A 24,656-nucleotide genomic window follows, 5' to 3' on the forward strand; every position below is an offset into this window, starting at 1 on the left:
GTCATTATCTCTGATCTTTTAAAGAGTGGGATAAAGAAAGCACGGGAGAGCTATGGAGGTTGATGGCGTCATGTAAAGGACCCACAAACTTCCATGAGAAGGTTCTTGTCTAACATTCTCATCTGGTCTGACCTGGGAACAAAATGAAAGGGTGGTATTATTCCAAGAGGGAGTCTTCTATATTCTTTATTCCAGCCATCCCCAACCTGGAGTCCTCCAGATGTGTTGGGATGTGTAGTCCAACTCATCTGGAGGGCACCAGATTGGGGAAGTCTGCTTTATTCTGTCCAAAAGATGGTTAAAAATGCACTAACTTGTTCATAAGTGTCCTTACCCTTAAGGGTAGTCTTAAAAAAAGTTTCTAAACAAAATAAATAAATGAATAAAATAAGCATCGTATGCCAAAGTGGTGGTATTTGATTATTATTGTCCCTTGAAAATTCCAAGCAATAATCAATAAATTTCCCACCAATAATCAATAAATTTTCCATATGCTTTACTGCAGGATTCACGTAAAAAGAAACCCACCGCTCTAGCAACGTGATCCTGTGTTTACTCAGAATTAAGTCCCATTGAATTAATGGAACTTACTCCCAAATAACCCCAGTATAGGATTGCAGCCATAATATCATTCTCGATAAGGCTGCAAAGGTGGATGGATGTATTCATTAAGAACAGACATCTACCTTTTTGTTGTCAGCAAGGACATCAGAGATGATCAATTAAAATTATTTCCCCGAAATAAACAGTATTGCTGTCATTCATGGGAAGAAGGCTGCCACATAGCTCTTTGAATTTCTTCCCGAGGCACAGGTTTTCCTTAATATGAATGATTTGTATCATGGGTAAGCTTTTGAACTGTCGTGACTTTGCTTCTCAATAAACCAGATGCCACTTTACAGAGAACGCCTACGCCTTTGTAATGCTTATAACAGATGAGGGCAGTGATAAGGCAACTCCTTTCTAAAGCAGGAGGGAAGAGAGGAAATTATTAGCCAATCTGAACTTGAGAGGAAAAATCCGTAGTGCTAAAATAAAATTGGGTTTCATCACATCAGGAATGTTAATGACTACTTTTCCAGCTTCTCCACTTTATTTGGGCCACTTGACTACATTCAGTTTAATCCCCCTTACTTAGGTGCTTACTGAAGTGGTTAAGCTGTATGTGGGATGCATGATTTAGGCCCAGTTCACACGTAACGAGAAGCCACCATGGGTGAATTTCTCCACGGGGCTTCTCGTCACAGCAGCACCTGACGTTTTTAATATTCAGAGGGCAACAGGGAAGTGGGGGGCACCATAGCTTCTCGTTACATGCAAGGGAGGTTTGTTGGGGTTGACAAGCCACTCAAAACTCCTAAAACATCCCATGTGTTCTAGGCTCAAGCAACCCAACAACCCACCCTTGCCAGGTTCACATGTAAAGACAAGCCACAGTGTATCGCAATCCAAATATTCAAAATAGCTGTCGCAACAAGAAACAGGGAAATTCACCCACAGTGGCTCCTCATTATGTGCAAGCCAGGTCTTGGACTTCAGATGACTCCTTACAAAAAAATATTCCTGGGAAACTGGCTTGTCAGGGAAATGGCTGGGCCTGCTCTCCTTGACATTTGTGCGGAGGGAATTTTTTGTATGGAGGAGCATTCAATCAGATGAGCTCCTAGTCTGAATTAGTACATCACAGCCCAAAGTTTACTAAGGACTAGACCTTCATAGTAAACAAACTCAGAGCAGTTCTACCTGTTATGCAGAATGAGATTATTGACCAAGGACCAAAGTTCGTGGTACTTTAACTGAACTAATCAGAAAGGAATACAAAGATTCTCCAAATGCGCTTTACATTGCAGAATTTACACAGAAGTTGACCTACAACGTAGATGTCCCACAAAATTGTTGCCTTCTGTCATCTGTATAACGTACTCAAATTTTAGCCTATCACCACTTTCTTTCTGGACACCCACCCCCAAACATTGGGCTATAAAATATTCCAAGAATCTATTGATTTTACCATTGGGGGTGTATTTATGTCACCAAAACCAGGCGATGATTTGGGGATGTAAAATTTCCCCATGGTTTTTCCCCCAAGAAAACCCACCCTAAGGAAGTGGGTGTCAATAGGTTGGCACAGACAATGGCATTTCATTGGGGAACATTTACCTCACAAGACATTGATTTCTTATGGGGTTTGAAAAATAACCCACAAGACCGGAAATGTTAGTTCTTCGTAGTAATAAAGTTTTACCTGAAGTTTTACTTTGACAGTTTATGATACTTTTCTAATATTTTGAGTTTAAAGCATACTTCTTCGGACATCACAGACACATTTCTGATTTTGGGGCATTTTACCATCCCAACAGCTTGGGGTAGTAAAAAATGCCCTCACAAGCACATTTGTCTATATATTTTTTACGAATTTTAGATGAGTGTTTTAAAGCTGTAGTTAGTTGCTACATCTGATTTCTTTTTATTCTAGAGTAAGTGTAGTGTTCCAGTCAGGATTAGAACTGTAACATGTAGGAATAGAAGGGATTTAACCCTTTCTGCCCCACTGTGATTCCTACCCAGATTAGCGCCACTACGCTTGCAATTTATATTCCCAATCCATTAAAGTAATGTGGGTATTAGGTGGCAGAATTCTGTACTACTTTCAGAGTAGATGAATGAACATATTTTTGTAATACTCATCAACATTAGAAAAAATGTAGTGAACTAGCACATCAGATAGAAGGCTCTCTGACATTCAGAATGTGTTGTTTCTGCTTTATGTCAGGGTGCACTCAAAAATATGATGCATGCACACGCAAAGTGATGCAAAACTGAATTGTATGGCCTCAATCTACCACATTCTGTATGATGTCTAGAATAATTCCTAGTCCTTCTGAGGTTTCATTTCTCAGAATGGATTCTTTCAGCCCTGGCCCAAGGTGTCTTGCCACCTGATATGAGAACGTATGTTGTGCTGCCTTGCACTGTTTCCCCTGCTGCTGCCTCCTCTGCCTCCTACCTCTTCCTCTGCCCTGTGCCCCTTTTCAGCTGTGGGACTCTCATGAGAGCTCAGCTGGATGTCACAAGATCTCGGTCAGGTGGCCGGATCTTGCAGCAACAGAGGGCATGGCTAGACAGGGTGATAGGTTAGGGATCGCCCCGGGATCATCCCTGTGTGTTCACATGATGCACAGGGGATCCTGGGAACAGGGAGGGATGAGTAAATCGGGGGGAGCACGAGGGTTGTTTTTTTTAATTGGATGATTTCCAAACTAATTTTTAAAAGTGGTGATAGGATGTTAGCAGAGCAGTAGCTGAAGTATTTTTGCCTTTCTCTCTCTCTCTAACTATCTGTATTTATCTTTGACCAATGCAGGTCAGCAAGAGGACAACATTCAGAAAGCACATCTTGATGAAATCTGGAGATGAACAAAGAGCATGCATTGACAAATTCAGCAACAATGTCATAAGGAAGTCTGCTGTTCAGAATGCTCCAAATGATAGTACTTCGCACAGCCGTCCAGTGATTGGTCCCTCTGGTTCTGAAAGAAGGGCAGAAAGAAATATCTCCTTCAGTAATATGACCTTTCTAAGTGATGTGGGTGCACAAGAGAATGGAGCTGAAATTCCCAGCAAGGAGAAGTTAGCCTTGCCATATTTAGGCTTCTGTCACAAGTCATCCATTTTTAGGGACAGATACGTTGCTCCTGCCATGGACTCTGAGAGGTACCCTCCCATCCACCAAAAAGGAGAGGCATCACTTTCAGAGAAAGCCAGTATATCCAATACCCCTGACTTAGAAAGTGAAGGTGGGGAGTACTGTTCTATTGCAGACTATTCCGGAGAGGCGCCTGTTCATCAGGGATTTGACAATACTAGCACCAAAGTGGAGTGGCCTGAAAATGAAAACCCGGTTTCTAAATTTCAGGGGCAGGACGCTGCAGTGATTGCAAGAGCCAAGTCCAGGGTAGTGAATTTCAGCGAAGGGGAAAGCGGAGTCTTGAATTCAGAACCGGACTATCAAAGGGAGAAACCTCCTCCACGTGATTATGTATATAACCGCATGTGCTCGGAAGCAGAGATATTAGCATTTCTTCCAGATGCGGTGCTAAAAAGCAACAGCCCGCTGGATTTCTCTCAGGGAAATGATTGCTGTCCGCTGGTCAGGGAATCAGAACCAATGGAAGGCAAGCGTATAGAAAATGTAAATCATTCTGCAGAGCAAGAGTTTTCCGGTCAAGTGGGCCCTCAGAATGAGCCTATCTATGCGGAGAGTACAAAGAGGAAAAAGGCGCAGCTAAGTAATTCCAACACACATCCAAGGAGTGATGCCTTGGCGTGTAGCCCATGTAAAGATCAAGAGGGTGGCCTTTGGAGAGAGAGGACTCTCCACTTGAGCTGTGAAAAGGAGTTTCAAGATTCTGCCACGCAAGTAGCAGCGACTATAACCATTATGGCAGCCCACACAGAAGATGACAACCGGACAATATTTCTTAGCAGCCCAGACTCAGCTGTTGGGGTCCAGTGGCCCAGTGTTAGCCCCACTGCTAATTCAGAGCCTGGAAAAACATCGCCTTTCTTTGAGCCCAGGGAGTTGCCACGAGCAAACAGCCACGAGATGGCTTCAAGGGAAAATGGCTCTGGTCTCCAGTCCCCAATAGGTAGCAAGTACATGATTGGTGAGACTCCAGCTATTCCCCCAAAGTTGTCCAAAGGCAGCCCACCTAGAAGCGAAGGGTCTCTCACACGATCAGTGAGTTCTTCTACTGCAGAAACCTGTGACAGCCCTGGCCATGAAGATGTTGACATTCCAAGCAATGGGGCTGACTGCCCTATCTCTGGGCCGTCATCCTCCCTGTGTTCACATGTGACCAGAATCTCTCTCGAAGAGCCCAACAGAAGTCTGTCTCCCTCAAGTTCTGAGAGAAGACAGAAATATCACAATCTTCCCTGGAGCAGGCAATGCAGGATAGAGGAAGAAGAGGAAGAAGAGCAGGGACTCTTGAAAAGTATGCCAGAGATGGAAACGAGGAATGGAGCAAGAAGTCCTCCGAGTTCTTCTAATTTCCATCAGGGGGGAAACTGCTCTTTACAAGAGAACAAGCTCGGAGGAATGAGCAAGTCAGCATCTTTTGCCTTTGAGTTCCCTAAAGACAAGAATGGAATGGAGGACTTTGCACCACCCCCTCCGCCTCCAAAGAAACAATCCAGGTACAGAAATGAATGTTAAATTTCAAAATTCTGGCCTTCTGGCGACAATTATATCTGTGCGTGTGTGTGTCCAGCCTTCCAGTGGAAATAATTTAGGAGTTTCCCTGAGTGGAAAGTTCATATTTTGATTCCTGAAGAAATATCCGTTAAACTGAAAAATCAAATAAATGGGTTTTTTAGTATCCCTATGTGCTAAATTACCACATTGGGGTACAGGTGGGGAAATATTACTACTATTACCGATTGACTTAGGGCTTATTTACATGACAGGCTTAAGTCCATTTAATTGTCAAGGCTCCCCATCTAAGAATCCTCACAAACAGCAGTTTCCAGAATTTCTAGTGGCAACCATGACAGTTATGCCTCGTTCTTTTTAATTATTATATGGTACACCTTTCTCTCTAACATGTTAGTCTGCTGCATGGATAGAGTGTTTAATGTGGAGGAGCATTTAAAAATATGGCCCAGCCCTTCCTGCAGACTGAAGTAGTATAGCCCACTATCCTACCAGCTTAGTCTACCACCTCATTCTCATCATCGTGGTTCTTAGTGCTGCTCGTGGAGAGTTCCAGTGAAGCCTTATCTCCAGATACAATAGTATTGATTTGAAAATGCAAGACAGCTTTATGTACTTTCTGTTTTACATAATTGTGGGCAATTTTGTGGGTGCCATGCCAGGTGGGAGGCTGTTTGTGTGAAGCAAATTTATTTATTTATTTAATTACATTTATATCCCACTTTTTTCCCTCCAAGGAACCCAATCCTCCTCCTCCTCTCCATTTTATCCACACAACAACAACAACCCTGTGAGGTGGGTCGGGCTGAGAGTCTGTGACTGGCCCAAAGTCACCCAGTGGGTTTCCATGGCCGAGTGGGGACTAGAACCCGGATCTACTGACTCCCAGTCCAGCACTTTAGCCACTACACCACACTGGCTCTTCACTACTCCAATTCCCACAGGGCAAATTCCCATGGCATTTAGTCCATTTCAACCAAACAGAAGAAATTGAGGGTAGCACTAATAAGTAGAAGAAACAAAGACCTGATGTGTGCTGGGGAGGAAATCATTATTTAAAAAAATGCTGTAGCCAAATAAATAAAATTGGCCAGCCCCTCCAGAAGAGTTATAGGCCCCTTTCAGCTCTACTATTCTACGATTTTATGAGTTGTAACCCAAAACATGTTGGGCTACAACATTTTTTGTCACTAAACTATTTCCTAGCACCACTCAGTCAGCTTTGGCAGATGGACAGTATAGAAATGAATTAAATACATAAAAATAAGTCATTATCTCTACCAATTTTAACTGGGCCAGTAAAACCCCTCCCTTGCGCACCTCATGGGAAACCCCAGCAGTGTCTTATGCAGAACAGTATCCAAATAGTTGTATTCTTCAGTGGCTACTACACTGCAAATGTAACATTTGAGTCAGACCTCAGTTTTGACTAATTTGGAAACTTTTTTTTTACTGAATAGCTGACAGATAAAACTGGTGTTTTAAACGAGTGAAGGGTGAATCAATAACCTTTTTGGAACACACACCCTCCAGTGAAAGCAAAAACACGTTGCTGGTCAGGAGAAAACAAATGTGTGTCTAAAAACGCTCACTGTTAACTTCATGTTCTGAGTAAAGCTATTTGAAACACTCTCTCTGCTGATTTACTTTACCTCCAGAGGCAAGGAGAAGGTCATCACAAGAGGCCTGTGATTCTTTCTTTGGAAGATCAAAGATTAACTATGGTTAAAGAATATTGTTCTTGGGAGAGAGAAGTTGTGGGGAATAATGAATTGGAAGAATAGCTCTTTGTTTTCCATGGGGAAATCCTCTGGATCTCTGTCCTGGTCCGTTGTCATGGGCTGGCAAAAGCCACACAAAGTTTTCCTTCTTTTTGCTCTTATAGCCACACAGACGTTTTAAATATGGGTAGACTATCACCTGTATTACAACGCTTGAATGGAATGTATTTGTAGGGACTGGACATGAAATGAGGAAAGCTTAACTAGTAGTGGATTTTTATGTGAGCTCCGTTCATTTCTGGTATTGGAAACAAATTCCTGTGATTTGAAGAGTATGACCTAGTCTCCGCTTAGTGGATCTTAAGGTTCTAGCAAAAATCGAAGTAGATCTTCCAGACTTGAAGTTGGCTCTCCCTTGATCTATAAGACATTAGACTGAGAATTCTGCATACGCTGTCCGTTTGTTTTCAGGTTCAAGTAAACTTTAATGCCTTACACCAAGGGCAAGCAGAAAGCACATTGGGATCCACTCTGGTGCCCTTCAGATGTGTTGGACTGCAACTCCCATCTTTCCCAGGCAGCATGGCCAATGGTTATGCATGCTGTAAGTTGGAATCCAACACATCTGGGGGATGTGTTGGATTCATCCTTGCAGTAATCCATCATACACAACCCTGTGATTTGTTCCCTTCTTGGAAAGGCCCCATTGTGTTTTAATGAGACAGCGCCATTTAGTGGCAGAAAGATCCCACGATATCAGAATCATACCACATTATCTGTGTGTTTTTTCAAATGTGTGATATCCAGGGGATAGCGTGGGAGACATCCTGGCTATTGATGACATCATGTAATGGATCCACAAAACCAATAAATCACTCATTTAGGGAAGCCCAGAGAAGGCTGCACTAGCAATCGCTGGATGATTTGCAGTACGTTGCCAAGGGCTTCTGGCTCCCAATGCTTAAATAATAGCATTGCATCGAGCTCCAGTTGGAAGGCTTTAAGATTCTAGTAAAAAACACACAAAGTAGATCTCACAAGCCTGAAGCCTGTCTACCCCTGCCCTAAATAGTGTGGCTCCACGACATCTAAAGAATACCTTTTTCCATATGGTCATTGGTTTCTCCTTTTCTGGGGATCAGAGGGGCTGTGGGGAGGAGGCACACCGTAGGGTGACCATATGGAAAGGAGGACAGGGCTCCTGCATATTTAACAGTTGCATAGAAAAGAGAATTTTAGCAGATATCATTTGTATATATGGAGAACCTGGTGAAATTCCCTCTTCATCACAACAGTTAAAACTGCAGGAGCTATACTAGAGTGACCAGATGCAAAAGAGGGCAGGGCACCTGCAGCTGTAACTGTTTTGATGAAGAGGAAATTTCACCAGGTTCTCCATATATACAAATGATATCTGCTAAAATTCTCTTTTCTATGCAACTGCAGGAGCCCTGTCCTCCTTTCCATATGGTCACCCTACCACTGGCACACCATCCTATGTCTCACTCCCCGTGAGCTCCATTACATGTATGTTGCCCACTTCCAGAGAAAGGGGGAACTATAGCAGCATATCCAGTCACACCCCAAAGTTCTTACTTGGGAGCTGAGTTCCAAACTGGCTTCTGGGTTACATCATCTGTCTCGAAGCTGAATTTTGTAAACCGTTGAATAAATCAAGGAATTTGTAAACTGCCCAGAGAGCTTCAGCTATTGGGCGGTATAGAAATGCAATAAATAAATAAATAAAATCCTGTATTTCCAGATATTATAGTTCTGAATTTCTGAACTCTTGGGTTGTAATGGAGCAGCAGAAGGGATGTTGTGAAAGAACCTTGGTTTCAATTAATGGTCGGTGAGCAAGTAATCCCACAAAATGTAATCATCCATTTTGTGTTGTGCTAGGCGGGAAGAGGGGGGTGGGGAATGAATCTCCCTATGTTACCCAGAAATATGCTGCAGGCAACACTTAGAAGGAGGGGAAGAGGGTTGACTGAGAGAGATGGGAAGTAATTGGCAGTCATTTAGTTATTTTTAGTAGGTAAAGTCATGACCCCTTTGAAAAGGAAGCTATAGAACAGCCATATAAAATCACATTGATTGACTTCAGCCTTTTCTCCCTACAAATTGAATTTTTGACTGAAGGCAACTCAGATGTTCTTTATAACCTAAATTAAGGCTGCAGTTCTTTGCATATTTAAAACATCTGGAGGGCACTAGGTTGGGGAAAGCTGAGATATGGGTTGTTTGTGATGTCCTCATGCATTTGAAGTGTTCTAGCCTTCTCTAATTTCTTTCTACTTTGAAGAAAAGTCTTTCCAATGTTATCTTTCCTCCCCTACCCCAGTTGTACCCAGAGAGAAATTGGGAGCTAGCCTCCAGCTTCTGCATTTCCTTTTCTAAAGATGTTTCAGTCTTACGGGATCAAGGAAATCCCAAATAAGCATAGGATATCTCCCTCATTGGTTGTAATAGGGATGGGGGGAAATTTTGTTTGGTGCACATGTTTAAGTGAGCTGACCTATTTCACCTGTCCTGTACTAATATGCAGATTGGCAATGCAAGGATAATGCACTTCTCTGAATTTTGTAATGCAGTTCTCTGCTTAAATTTTCTGTAGAAAAATGCACATATTACAGAACATTGCATAGAAAAATGCAAATGTTAGGGAAAGTTGTGTATGGAGAGAAATGCAAATTTCCATGCATTTTTTTAAAAATTCACAGATGGATGCAGAAACTGGACAGAACAAACTTACTGTATTTCTTTGATTCTAAGACAACACAAATAAATAGAAGGCAGTAGTTCTTAAATGACCAATATAAATAAGGGGCCTGAAAGCACACAACTACCCAAACCATCAACTTACAATGCTGGAAAGAACAAAATAGAATAAGAACAAACCTTATTTACAATATATCTGTGAATATATGTTTATGTACTGATATTATTGCCAAATGTGTCAAATATACTAAAGTGTGATTTTGTTGGGCTATGTTATAGACTTGTATAGTCTTTAAGTAGGAATATCATTCCAATTATTGGTTTATTGTATTATAGTACCCAACACCACTATTATTAAACAACTATGGGATACATCAGCCTTTTTGTAACTTTTGTATAATAATAAATGGGTTTCTTGCTGATCATCTCTCTTCACTAGTGGTTTTGGTAGTTGTCTGTTTTCAGGCACCTTATATATATTGATTATTCGATTCTAAGACGCCATTGATTATAAGATGCACACTAATTTCAGTACCACCAACAGGAAAAAAAAGCTTTGATTCTAAGAAATAATAAATGCACCTGCGATTCTAAGACGCACCCCGTTTTTAGAGATGTTTATATGGGGAAAAACTGCGTCTTAGAATCGAAGAAATGCAGTACCGTTGAATAAATGTGAAACTGACAGAGACCAGAAATAGACTGATTTGTTCATCTGTAGCTGTAAACCTGCTACAAAGAGAGCAAAGGGAATGATCATACAAGCCCAAGACCTCTTCCAGTCTGTCCTCTGCCCACAGTCGTGGGAGAAAATAACTGCTGAACAATTTCCCAAAACTCAGGTTCCCCCAAATGTTTTGGGGAAGTGCAGGGCATGGAAAAGTGAAACCAATTATTAGGTATCACTGCCCACTTGTTTCATGGTTCTAGTCCTGCCGTCAATTTCGAAGGCAGAAATAAAATCCAGGAAGATTTCCCCACTGTCTTATATCTGTGCCAGGAAAAGCTTCACCTTCTTCATTTTTGGGGGCCTATCAGATTGCTGTTAAAGGCAGAGGAATAGAATAAAGAAAAAAGGCAGCAGCGCTTCACACCAGCAGCATTTTCAGATCAGATACACATTAAATCTACTAATAAGAAAACTTGGTTGGGTGTGAAAGAGAAATGGTTTAAAATGACTACCAGCAATAATTCTAAAATGTGTCAAGTAAAAGAAACGGTAAGGAAAATTTATGGAACTACCAAACGAGCTTTAAGTTTTATCAGAAGAAATGGGAAAGAGAATTGGCTGAGACTATTCCATATAAAATCTGGATATTTATGGCAACATGTCCTGAAAATCACACAGTATATAAATCTTTGGATAAAGCCTTCATCTAGAATCATAGAATAGTAGAGTTGGAAGGGGCCTATAAGGCCATCGAGTCCAACCCACCGCTCGATGCAGGAATCCACCCTAAAGCATACCTGACAGCTAGTTTAGGGTATTTCTCTTTATCAAAATTCAGTAGAATATCTCTACTAGGTTATGATAAACTGTGGGAGATGTTGAGTGCTCAAACATTTGCTCACTGTTTTTTGGGAAATGTTCAAAAAGTAGATAGCACCAGCTATCAGTACTATAACATATCAAAGAGACAATTGGTTATATTATACCATTAAATCTGCTCCCCCTATTTTAAAATATGCAGTAGTGTTCAAAAATATGAAAATAATTGTCCAGCTGTTAATGCTGCCAAGAATGGCCATTGTCCAAGGATAGGGGGAAAACACCACTTGTAATGGGTTGATATATGATCGCTCTGATTAAATTGATTAATTATATACATGTCAGAGGAGAATGAAAAATGCCTTGTTTCTAAGGAAATGGGTTTTATTCTTAATGTTCTGGAATAACAACATTCATAGGAAGCTGCCTTATCCTCTATGTATCCTCTCAAATGCTTTCTAGGGATAACCACCTGAAAAAGATCAATTGCAACTTTAAAAGTAATAAGCTTGCCCTAAAATTGTATTTGCATTTGGCATCCATTCATGAGCTTACAAAATGGAACATTTTCCACGGAAAAATAAAGCACTGGAAAACTTTCCATTTTGGAAAACTTTTCGCCCCACACCACTGCTCCTTTGATAGCTGTGTTGGAGAGGAATTTCAGTGAGATGCAGCTTGTAACGTAAGGATCAAGAAAGAGGCATTATTACCTCTGTGGATGCTTCCAGGCGGAGGGCTCCTAGCACTAACGGTCAAAAGGTATCGTGGAACTATTCCGTCTTTTCTTAATGGATGTTTTTCTAGAAAGAAAAACAGTGGAAGAAGCAGTGGGAAAACACAGGACGGCTACAAATTGTGGGTGGCAACACCTGCATTCCTTGTAAAATTCTGTGAGGGAGGGAGGACCGTGGGGGGTAAAAGCCTTATCTGGAAGCACCTGGGACACAGCTGTGAAAGGTTCAAGGAGAAGGCGCCGTCGCTCAGTGTTTTGCACATATAAGGGCCAAGGAGCTGTTCCCTGGCTTTTCTAGGGGAAGTCCTCTGTTTGCTTTGGAGAGGCTCTGCCCAGCTGGATGGACCAAAGGTCTATCTCTCTAAAAGGCCAGCTCCTTCTAACAACTGAGCGTTACCTGTTGGTCGGAACATTCATGCAAGTAAAACAGATGCTGCATTGGAGTTCCTATCTTTTAGCTTTTTAACGCAATCAATAAAGTATAAATGAGATCCGACCAAACATCTGTTTAGATCAGCACAGAATCTTTCCAAAATGGAGGAGTGGCAAGATTTTATGTACTACATTTTTTTCAGGGTTTTTTTTTTTTTTACTAGTCATCTGAAATTTTGTGGGGTTTTTTTTTATCGTCGATAAGAAGCTTTTAGGAGAAGTATAGCAGCCAGCCATTTTGCTTTTTTCCTGAGGCTTCAGTAACTTTCCATGCCCCCAATTGGAAGCATAAAAGCTAAATTGGTCTTATCAAGTGTTGCCTAACCTATACCCGTTAGCAGCTATTTGTAAGTATGCCTACAGTCCTCCGGCTATGAAGGGGACTTTGCAAAGATCAGTATTGAAGAGATAATTACGTCCTTTGGGCCTTTAAAATAATTCAGTGCCCAGTGCAAAGTGTTCCATCATCAAACACCATGGAATTATGTTCATTGGAACACGGCCACCTGTGAGAATACCTGAACTGTTGCCTTTCATAACAAACTTTCATTAAGCCTTGTAGTCAGTGAAACTAGAAATGCCTGACGCACTTCCCCAACCTGGTGCCCTCCAGATGTTGAACTACAATTCCCAGTTGGGGGTTACGGTCTAAGACATCTGGCGAGCAGCAGGTTGGGAAAGGCTGCCTTAAGGTATTAAGCTTTTATGACTTTCTGTCTCGACTAGAATCAGGGGAAGTGACTCTTCATGTCTTTGAAATGTTTTCGTTGTTCTGTTTTTTTACATGTAAACATCTTCCATTTTCCTTTTGATGTACAGTTTGTTTTATAAAATATAGTGGATTGTATGTATAAACAAAATTTCATAGAATCATAGAATAGCAGCGTTGGAAGGGGCCTATAAGGCCATCAAGTCCAACCCCCTGCTCAATGCAAGAATCCACCCTAAAGCATCCATGACAGATAGTTGTCCAGCTGCCTCTTGAATGCCTCTAGTGTGGGAGAGCCCACAACCTCCCTAGGTAACAATTTCTAAATTGTTCAGTTGTCTTTGGGTAGAGAAAACCTTAGAAGGGAAGCAGAATGTCTTTCCATGGAAAAGTCTCCAACTTCAGCAACAAAGTCTGGTTTTGAGGGTTTCCCCTCAATGGTCTCTACTTTTGAAAAGGATCTTTGCTTTATTCACATGTGAAAACAGCTTGTTCTAGAAATGGTCATATTAATGTTCATTTGTTAGGCTTGGTTCACAGGGACTCCTGCTTTATGTACTTTGGAAAGCGTAGCAACTTAATTGTACCGGTTTCCTGAGCTCTGCCAAAGTGTTAGAACTGGCCTTGCATCTCCTCCAAATTTTCACGCACTCCCTCAGGCTTTGTGTATTTGGTAGTCCCCTTGCCTGTAAACTGTAAATGAAGCTGGAAAATTGAGCACACTTTCCACATTTTTGATCTGGATGAATGTTATATTTTCCCTCTCATTTATAGATATTGAAATGGGTAAGTCCTGGTGGATGTTATGAATCCAAATTAGGTCTGCAATCCTACTTGGGAGTAAACCTCACTGAATTCAGTGAGACTTCTGAGTAGACATGAATAGGACTGTGCTGCTGGAATGTTTAATAATTTGCACCTGCCTCACCTGAATGTTGCCAAGAGCTTCGCTAGTTTCAAGGACCGCAGTTGACTGAAACCTTTGTCTCAAGCTGCACAAACAGAATCTCCGTCATTCCAAATTTTACCGCATGAGCCACTTTTCTGTGCCACATTTTAGGGTAGCGAAATGCAGGAACGAAAGGGGGGAAACAGTTTCTACCTATCTCTTATTTTGGTTTTTGTCATTTAAATGGGTCACACGCTTCTCTGTGCGGCCTCAGAGAACAGGGTTTGCTCATGTTCAAAGGTGAATGAGGTTTCATAGCCCAGTGCATCATTTCTTTTAGAGGCTACGACAAAGAGGCTAAGGTGGCTGTTAGTTTCTTGCATCCTTCTGAATTGACTGGACTGGTAATACCATATCACCATTTATTTATTGCAGATTCTCTCCATTACAAATGGACAAACTTTTAAATTTCGCAGAACGGTGTGCTCCCTCCAGTATTCGAGGCAATAAACCTGTGTGCACCAGTTGCTGGGGAACATGGGTAGGAGGGTGCGGTTGCACCAGGTCCTGCTTGTTCATCCCTGGCTGATGGCTGGTTGGCCCCTGTGTGAACGAAGTGCTGGACTAGATGGACCCTTGGTCTGATCCAGCAGGGAACTTCTTAAGTTCTTATATTTCCAGAAAGAGGAGGGGAGAAGTCCATAAATGGAGAAGGAAATTATGTGGCACTTAGAGGCTAAGGGGGTTCTTCATATGAATTGTTAGGTGTAGACTAGAGGCTTGCAACCAACATTTTGGCTGGTAATTTCCAACCTGTACACACTCTACCCAATCAGAGGGACGTGGAGAATTTTTCTTTCTCTCCGCCTCCCACAATGCCCATATGGGGCCTCTTCTCTCTTCCTTCAAATCCCTCTTCAAGTCACTTTTCCCCTGATACCGTGGCTTAACCCTTTAGCCGTCACCCTCAACTGAAATGAAGATGAGGACATGTAAGTGCATTTGCTCACTTCAGAGCTTTTTCAGGCGAGCATTTTATTGCACGCGCACGACTGGCCACTCACGGTTGTTCACAGGACATTTTGACGACGCAGTGAGCCTGCCGTACATCTCCCGCTCCTTCTGCTCTTTTTTCCGTCACAAAATAAGACCCAGAAAATCTGATATTTTGGGGGCTATAACAATACTTGCTACCATTTCCTGCTGTGTATAGGAGAAGCTGGGCGATAAAAACGGCCGCTGAATGGGCCACATGGTTGTTGCTTGCTTCCTCATTCTTCCCCGTGTGAAGAAAGAGGAAGCTGCTTGTCCCTATTGTGGAACAGAAGCGGGAGGCAAAATGACGGTAGGGAAATGTGATTCCTCCCCCCCCCCAATCTGATGATCCTCTCAGTCTCTTGCCTCCTTTTTTCATTTGTTTTCACAGATTTCAACATTTGCAAAAAGCTAACGACAAAATTCCCTTTAATTTCCCTCCTTTGATCCAAGGCCCCCATTCCCCGCCCCAGGCTTCTCATTTATTCTCTACCCCAATGACTGAAAAGGTATATTATGTAGACCATTCTTCCCCAACCCAGTGCCCTCCGGAATTATGCATGGTGGGGAGGAAGTGGACAGAGAGACATTTTTCTCCCTTTCTCGTAATACCAGAACCCCAAAAGCTGATTGGTGGGAGATTCAGCATAGATAAAAAGAAGTACTTCTTCACACTGTGCTTAGTTTAAACTATGGAATTCACTTCCGTAAGATAGAGTGATAACCATCAATTTGGATGGCTTTAAAAGGGGGTTAGACAATTGCATAGAAGAGAAGGCTATCAGTGCCTACCTTCAGTATCAGAGGCAGTACACCTAGTATACCAGTTGCTGGGGAACACAGATGGGAGGGTGCTCATGTCCTCGTTGTGGGTTTTCTTTGGGCAGCTGGTTGGCCATTGTGTCAACAGAATGCTGGACTAGAGGCACTCTTGGTATGTATTATGTATTATTTCATTTACATCCTGCCTTTTTTCCTCCAAGGAACCCAAGGCAGGGTACATAATCCTCCTCCTCTCCATTTTATCCTCACAACAACAATCCTGTGAGGTAGGTTGGGTTGAGAGTCTGTGACTGGCCCAAAGTCACCCAGTGGATTTCCGTGGCCAAGTGGGGACTAGAACCCGGATTTCCCAACTCCCGGTCTGATACTTTAGCCACTACACCACTCTGGCTCTGATCCAGCCTGACTCTTCTTTCATTCTTCTGTTCTTATTATGTTCTTAGGTGTTTGACTGCAACTGCCATAATGGCTATTGACCCTGCTGGGTGGGAATTATGGGAGTTGCAGTCCCACACATCTAGGGGCTGCCTATACAGCTCTGGGTTGCTTCCACCTTAAGTAAAACCCCATGCCTTCTCTACAGCAGGGTGTCAGCAGCTAATCCCAATACAGAGGGTGGGTGTGGGGTTCCCAGTGGCCCACAAGGCCTAACTTCTACCTGGGCGAACCATGACCAATCAGGGGTCACCACCCACCCAGGAACGCCTCTGCCACAACTTCAGAGTAAGGATAGATGGTAGATGCTCTGTCACTCCTGGGGGGAAAGTTAGGGTAGGTCTCCAACTTTTTAAAGCCGCAGCTTCACAGGAAAGCCCCACGTTTAACTGACGCAGTGCCACCGCGCGCCCACTGCGGGGCTTTCAGACCTAGGCAGCCCCCCAGAGGGTGCCAGGTTGGCGAAGATTGATGTATAAAGAAGAGATGAAAGATGATGATGGTGATGCAAATAATGAAGGAGATAATGTTATCCTATGTCAGGCTGCTGATAGCATTGACTCACTGTACCACAAAGAGTGACAACATGTTTTGTCATATTTTCTGAAATTTATCCTTATTTTGTAATTTCATGTTTTAGAGGGGGGGGGATTCCTCTTTCCCTCCCTTGGTTCTCTCCTCCACTGTTGGAATTTAAGTTGTACGCTGCCGTGGGATCTCTCTGTTTTTTTGCTTGTAAATTAAATAAATGCCTCCATAAGCCTGCTACTCTGAAAAGTGCCATGTGCTTTTATGGTGCTGTATAAAAAAATAAGTAATACTTTGCCGAGAGTGCTGGAGGTTATACTCTGGCATGGCAGGCAACATCTAAGACCGAGAGCTGCTGTTTCCCAAGCAGCAGTGAATTTCTATTTTCAGTTTTATCCCTATTCAGAAAGTGCATTTTGCATAAGGCACGAGGACAGTGGGAATAAAGAGGGATCTCCTCACATATGACTTCACCACAATCAGTGCTGCTGTGCTTTGTGAAGGCGGCTAGCTGGCTTTTGGCAATACTTTCCAGTCCTGAAATGCTGCCAGTGAAGGCTTGGGTTGCTCTGACGGCGTTGGTGTGAGACATGTACGCTAGGATGTCAGACCCTCCTGAACAAAAGTTTGACCTCCTGGTTTTACACCATTTGCTGGGATGGTGAGTTCCCTGCGCATAGCAGGTTGGTAGTGCTGCTCATTTCTGCTGCTTGATGCGGTATTTTTGTTGAGTTGGTTTTATTTTATTTGCTTTTTAGATATTATTTTAAATCTGTATTGTGGATTTAAATAATTTTGTTTGCTGCTTTGTAGAACTTTAGGTTGAATATTTTCATAAATAAATATTAGCTTGAACACAAGTATTTCCGTGTGAATGGATTATGAAAGCAGCAATTCTAGACAATCCTAAACCCTGTCAAAATCAGTGGAAATGGTTTGAAAGCAAACATGCATATTATTGGACTGTTACTATATCACCCCCTTTCTGCAATATAGTGTGTTTGAGGGGGAGAGAGAGAGAGAGAGAGGAAGGCCCTTTCTCTAACCTACGGGAGTAGATTAGAGAGAAGCCCTAAACAAAACTGTTGGTCTGGGGAAAGGGTTATTGGATGATGAAGATACATATGATATGAAGATATTTAATCTATCGATCTTATCCCTCCTGAGATGGTAAAAAATAAACTAAGCAGATATGGGAGGCCACCATTTAGTCATGGCTTTAAAAAACACACATTGACAGGTCTTTGACACTGGCTGCATTCACAAATAACGCTAAGCCAGGATTTGGCTTGCCCAATTACATTTGAATATTTGAATTATTATTATTATTATTATTATTATTATTATTATTATTATTATTATTTATTTATTTATTTATATAGCACCATCAATGTACATGGTGCTGTACAGAGTAATACAGTAAATAGCAAGGCCCTGCCGCATAGGCTTACAATCTAATAAAATCATAGTAAAACAATAAGGAGGGGAAGAGAATGCCAACAGGCACAGGGTAGGGTAAAACTAACAGTAAGCAACAACCCATGGTTTATTTTTTTGACCAAAACTCCCATTTTGAAGCCATGAACTCAGTGAGGCTTACCTTTAAGTAGACAGGCATGTGATAGGTTGAGAAGACTTGACCAGAACATGTTCAAGTGTTCAGTTAGGTTATTTTAGACTCTGGACTTAATTGCCTTCCAACACCCCTCCCCTTTCAAATGATAATGATCCTGTTCTCACGTAATGACAATTCTTGGTTTGTATAACCTAGGAATTTTCAGAACCAAGCAGCAGCAAGTGCGTTCGCTGCCTCCCACACACTCATTGCTTCCGCTTTCAATCAACAACCCAGGAAAGGCCCGTTACTGTGTTTTTATCAAACCTGGAACTGTGGCTTGTTTGGAGGTTAAACAACCCAGAGTTTACCCAACAATCACCCATAGTTTATTGTTGGGTTAAACTCTGGGTTGTTTAATCCCTAAACAATCCGGAATTCCAGGTTCAGACATCACAATAACATTGTGGGTTATTCCTGGGTTATTAATTGAAAGTGGAAGCGACGTGTGCGTGAGGCAGTATGCTCAGTCACTTCTGCTTGGCCACAACAATTCCTAGCTTAAACAATTCAGGAATTGTTGTTTCGTGTGACCCAGGTCAATGTTTATTCACTTACTTCACAAAATGGTTAGCCAACCTTCTGCTAACCCAGAAGGAGGCCCTTCTGCTCATTTGGCTGAGGTAGATTTCTGCCTCAAAGTCCTGCCTGGATGGCACCACTTGATCTGTTATTCTGTTGCAACAAAAACAAGACTTCCTCAACCTGGGGCGCTCCAGATGTGTTGGACTGCATTCTGGGAGTTGTAGTCCAACACATCTGGAGCGCCCCAGGTTGAGGAAGGCTGCCTTAAAGGCTAACAAATGTATTCTGGCATAATCTTTGCGGACTAGAGTCCCCTTCTTCAGATACATGTTATCCACTGTAGGCAGGTATATCGACACATACACACGGGGGTAAAGAAAAGAATGTCAACAAGTGAGATCAGATGGAAATGAAATGCCAAAACATTCAGTCTGTACAATAATATATATTATTAAAGGGACGTCCAGCAAGTCTTAAGGCTGAAACCTTTAGTATGTTTGCTTGAAAGTAAGTTCTACTGAAATCAAGGGGAGCTACATAAATGTGTTCGGGATTGGGGAATAAGTTGTTTTATAAAGAGATATTTCTATAGTGTGAAAAAATTACATTGCATTGTGGAGCAATGGAACTCCAAATCCTGTCCTCAGTGCATAACAGCTTGATAAGAAAATAATTTATGCAAGGTTTTGGTATGTTCTTCAGCTACTGATAAAGAAATGCTGGATAGGTAGGGGTTTGTTGTTTTTAACGAGGAAGATGGCTTGCATCTTGGAAATGAGCTCTTCCTTTCTTGCAAGTTATTAGCACAATGCTTAGTTGCTTTTTCCAAAGGCACTGCGTGCAGAAAATCCATGGCTTTGCCTTCTGCATGTAGAAACTGCCATGCTATAAAGGGAGGAGTCCTGCACAGCTTAGTAGAATAGATCTGTAGGATTTGTTTTGTTGTAAGTTGCAGATATGAGCACACCAGGGGTGTAAGGACGAATACATGTGAACATAACTCTCAAAGAATATTGTTCCTAACTTTGAAGCAACCTGGAATGCCTGCCTTTAAGTAATGTGCTTGCAAGAGAACACTCCGGCTTGCATTTGAAGTGGCAATTTTGATACTCTTGGGCAATATTTACTTAGGAGTAAGAGCACCAGCTTGCCACCAGGAAAATAGTATATTGGTATACCTTCTCAGAAGGTAAATTGTTTTACTTCTTATATTTGAGTCCTGCTTTTCTTTTGCTCAGAGCAGCTTACATAATTCTCCCAAGAAGTCACCCAGGCTGAGTTTTGTCTAACTTTAACAACGTAACAGCATAGCATGCTGAAACCCTTCTCCTAATTGCCTGGTCTCCTCTCTTTTGTCTGTGGTTGCTCCTATGCCACTCCACATGCATATATTACAAATGCACACACACACACACACACACACACACACACACACACAAACACACACTCACTCTATAGGGACAAGAGAAATGGGGAAGAAGAAATTGAAACATAACTAACTGGATCACAGGGGTTTTGAAGAACATAACCACGTTCTTCAAAACCAGATGGAGGTTTCCGAGGGAGGCTTGAAAAGCGGCATCCAGGGAGAGTGCCCCCCCCCCAATTATGGAATGGTCTCCCCAACGAGGCCCACTTGGTGCTAGCATTGTTGTCTGTTCAGCACTAGGTTAAGACCTCCCCCCCCCCCCTCGGATATTTGGCAGCATATGGTGAGTTTAAATCAGGTGCTAGATTTGCCTTTTGGTTATGGTTGATTGCTGAAGGTTGTTTTCAGATATATCTTGTCTCTGTGTATACAGAATGTTTGTATATTTTTATGTAAATGTTTTTAAACTTTGTATACTGCATTTTTAATCGTTTTTAATCTTCTGGCATGTCTACACCTCCCGGTGATCTGGGAGGGAGAGGGGAGGATCTTGCAATATGCTGATCGCGGGATCCTCCCCCTGCATTCATACACAGTGCGCAACATCCAGGGAGGAAGGAGAACGTCGCGCCCGCCATTTATTTATTTTTTAAAGATGGGAGCTGGAGCGAACCTGCACTCCAGCGCAAAAGTATATATATATAAAAAGCCCCAACCCCGCTCCCCAACCCCGATGGCCCTGGACTCTTCCCGTCCCGGCTCCTTCCTTCAGATGACCCCGCTACTTGTGGGAAAGCTGGGACAGCTGGCCACACAACCTGCGATCCTTGGGATCGTCCCGGGATTGTGGGAAAAACCGAGAAAAAAGGGTATGGCGATATCCCAGGGAAATGGAGGGATCATCCCTCCCTGCTCCCGGGATCCCCTCTGCATCATGTGGATACACAGGGATGATCCCGGGATGATCCTTGGGATATCGCCTAGTGTAGACACGCGCTTCATAAACATCCCAGAGAACTTCGGCTATGGTACAGAAATGTTGTTGCTGTTGTTACTATTATTATTGATGATGATGAATCATATGTCTAGTATGAATTTACTGTGTTTTCATGTTGTATTCCCCTACCCCCCTCCTCCCAATCTCTAGGCATTTTCTGAAAATGAACAAAAGTAATTCTGAGTTGGAGAAGCTTAACAGCGATTCAACAGAAAACCTCAGTCCCGCTTTACAGAGGATTCACGTCACTTTCACAGGCGGCTCCACCGACAGTTTGAATTTGGACACAAATGCATTCAGCAATGGAGGTAGGTAAATTTCAAGTATTGACATGGTATTGTGGTGCTTATGGATGAAACACACTCTGCAAATGTAGTGGTTTTCACACCCCATTTTTCCAGGTGATCCGAAAGGAAATTGACCCTATAGCTACTTTAGAATTTCCCAGGGAAGCTACATGATCAGTCTCTGTTGGAGGAGAGAACACTGAAGTCTTTCATAACACTGCAAGTTTACAGTCTGAGCAGGTATCACAAGGATGCAGAACCAAGAACACAGCAATCCATCCCAAACCAACAATACAACAACACTTACATTTGCTTGCCAGCTCTAGATATGTACAGATGCTTTTCTCTCTGTCTACATTTAAATTGCCCCCTTTCCCAGATCTCTTGAGTTAAGCAAAGTTGTTCCACAGCCTCTTCCCACCCAGCTGAGGTGTGTTTGGCCTATCTTAAATATCCATAATGTACTGCATTGATTGCCCATTAATTAGCCTTCTTTCTTAGTTTCCAAACCAGATGGATACTTTGAATAATAGGGTGGATTCCTGCATTGAGCAGGAGGTTGGACTCGATGGCCTTGTAGGCCCCTTCCAACTCTTCTATTCTATGATTCTATGATCAACACAGCCACAAGGTGCCATCCTATCCCCAATGCGCTGTTTAACATCTACATGTTCGGAGGCTAATAATCCGGAGGCATGGGGCATGGGGCATGGGGCAGGGTGCTATCAGTAATCCGGAGGCATGGGGCAGGGTGCTATCAGTATGCTGATGACACCCAAATATATTTCTCTATGCCTTCAATAACAGCATCAGCTGAGGATAGTGTGTCTCCTCTGAATGAATGCTTGGAGGCAGTAATGGGCTGGATGAGGAAAAACAAACTGAAGCTGAATCCAGACAAAATAGAGGTGCTTGCTGTCAAGGGCTCTGACCTAGGTTTGGAGGTGTGTCAGCCAGTTCTGGATGGGGCTACATCCCCCTGAAAGACTGTGTTCGCAGTTTGCGGGTGCTCCTGGATCCGTTGCTCCGAATGGCAGCCCGGATAAACGCGACAGCCAGGAGTGCCTACTATCAGCTTCGTCTGATATGCCAGCTGCGCCCCTTCTTAGAGTCAGAAGACCTTAAGACAGTAGTGCACGTGCTGGTGACTTCTGCAATGTGCTCCACATAGGGCTACCATTGTACCTAGTTCGGAAACTTCAATTAGTTCAAAATATGGCAGCCAGGTTGGTCACCGGTACATCTAGGGGTGAGCATATTACTCCAACATTAAAGTCACTCCGCTGGCTGCCAATTAGTTTCAGGGCAAAGTACAAAGTATTGATTATTACCTTTAAAGCCCTAAATGGTTTGGGTCCAGGTTACCTGCGGGATTGCCTTCTCCCATATAGTCCACCCCACACACTCAGGTCCTCTGGAGCGAACTTACTTCAGTCAGCTAAAACTAGGCTGACATCAGTTTCCCAGAGGACCTTTTCTTCTGTCACCCCCAGATTGTGGAATGGCCTGCCGGAGGAGATTCGTAAAATTAACTCTCTATGTGATTTTAAGGAAGCTTTAAAGACTAGCCTTTTCCGGCAGGCCTATCCAGATCAATGTAAAATCAAGAATTTTTAAGATGTATTGATTCCTGTTCTAATGTTGTTCCCCGCCTCGATCCAAAGGGAGAGGTGGGTAAGAAATAAATAAATATTTTTTTATTATTATTATTATTATTATTATTATTATTATTATTATTATTATTATTCTGATAGAGCATTAACCAATTTGAACCTGCAATTCAGCCCGAGACCGCAGGGAAAACCGGGCCCAAAGGGGTAGGCTATATCCCAGGGCCAGGAAGGGTTGATCCCTGCCTGAGCTCAGGATCCGCTGTGCATCATCTGGACGCACAGGGATGATCCCGGGTATCACCCTGGGATATAGCCTGATCTAGCAAAGGTCTATATGGGCTGAATATAGAACCAACTCAAAGGACTTTTGTCCGTCTGTGACGAAGAGCCTGTTGCTTAGAATCATAGAATCATAGAATAGCAGAGTTGGAAGGGGCCTACAAGGCCATCGAGTCCAACCCCCTGCTCAATGCAGGAATCCACCCTCAAGCATCCCTGATAGATGGTTGTCCTGTTGCCTCTTGAAGGCCTCTAGTGTGAGAGAGCCCACCACCTCCCTAGGTAACTGATTCCATTGTCATACTTCTCTAACAGTCAGGAAATTTTTCCTGATGTAGTTACTGTACTTACTGTAGTTCCAGGACCACAGGAATTAGGAGCAAGGTTTGGTACCACTTGCTCTGCAGCAAAGTCTGTAAAACTAACCACGGGCCAGCTGGGAATCGTATTTGCAATGGCACAGCCAAAGACTGTCTCTTGAACAGGCCTTTTTGTCTTGGGACAAAATAGCATAAGATTCCAGCACTGCTGCACAGGATTCTGGGATATGTTCTACAGTGCCCAACTGTGCTCCCAAGCTTAGAGGGGTTCTGTCTGTTGCACTGCCAAATTAAGAATGCATCCCGTGGCTGCACATTGTAGGGGAACATGAGTTTTGACCAGTGGGTAAACTCATTTTTTGCCATGCTGACTTTTCTCACTGAGGTTCCTGTGGTGTTACCCCACAATTGATTATATTGTATATGTCTAGGTTACTATTTCTGGTAAGTAAGGGATGTTAAAACTGAGTGGGTGTGGTTTATAATGTAATAAGTGGGGGAAAGGAGTATATAAGAGCGTTAGGAGTTTGTGAAGTAATGTGCATGTGAGAGAGAGTTGTTTAATTGTAGAGTAAGAAGACTTTGGATTCTAGGGATTTAGGATTGGTGTAAAGAGAGTGAGGTGGTTGGTATGTGGAGAGTTTAGATTAGGCAGGATTGAAAGTATTATATTTTGATTTAAAGCTTTTAAATAACAATAAACTTATTATTATTTTGTTAGCTAACAAATACCATGTGTCAGCTTGGCATTATTTACCTGCCTTACAGTTATTAAACACCCACACCAGATTATACCCACAGTATATTTAGAGCAAATCCTGAATTAAACCTGTTTCCCTCATAGCTAGGAGAAACCCTCCCTCAGGTTTTCAAGTGGTGGCACTTGGCCTGAGAAGGGTATATGCGACGGGCCCAGCATAAGGGTCTGTGACGTCCCAGTCCCCTGCTAAGTTTCTGA

The 24,656-nt window shown here is 42.6% G+C and overlaps 1 protein-coding gene across 1 annotated transcript in view; it reads left to right on the top strand.

Annotated features, from left to right (window-relative positions):
- The window catches only part of PRAG1 (PEAK1 related, kinase-activating pseudokinase 1), a 59,403-nt gene that overhangs the window by 20,026 nt on the left and 14,721 nt on the right, over positions 1-24,656 (top strand). The window contains exons 3-4 of the mRNA XM_063129030.1: positions 3,365-5,199; positions 21,350-21,507. Of these exons, the coding sequence (XP_062985100.1) occupies positions 3,365-5,199; positions 21,350-21,507 (1,993 nt within the window). The remainder of the gene's footprint in view (positions 1-3,364; positions 5,200-21,349; positions 21,508-24,656) is intronic.

Source organism: Elgaria multicarinata, chromosome 6 (genome assembly GCF_023053635.1).
Source record: "Elgaria multicarinata webbii isolate HBS135686 ecotype San Diego chromosome 6, rElgMul1.1.pri, whole genome shotgun sequence".
In the NCBI taxonomy this organism is placed as follows: domain Eukaryota; kingdom Metazoa; phylum Chordata; class Lepidosauria; order Squamata; family Anguidae; genus Elgaria; species Elgaria multicarinata.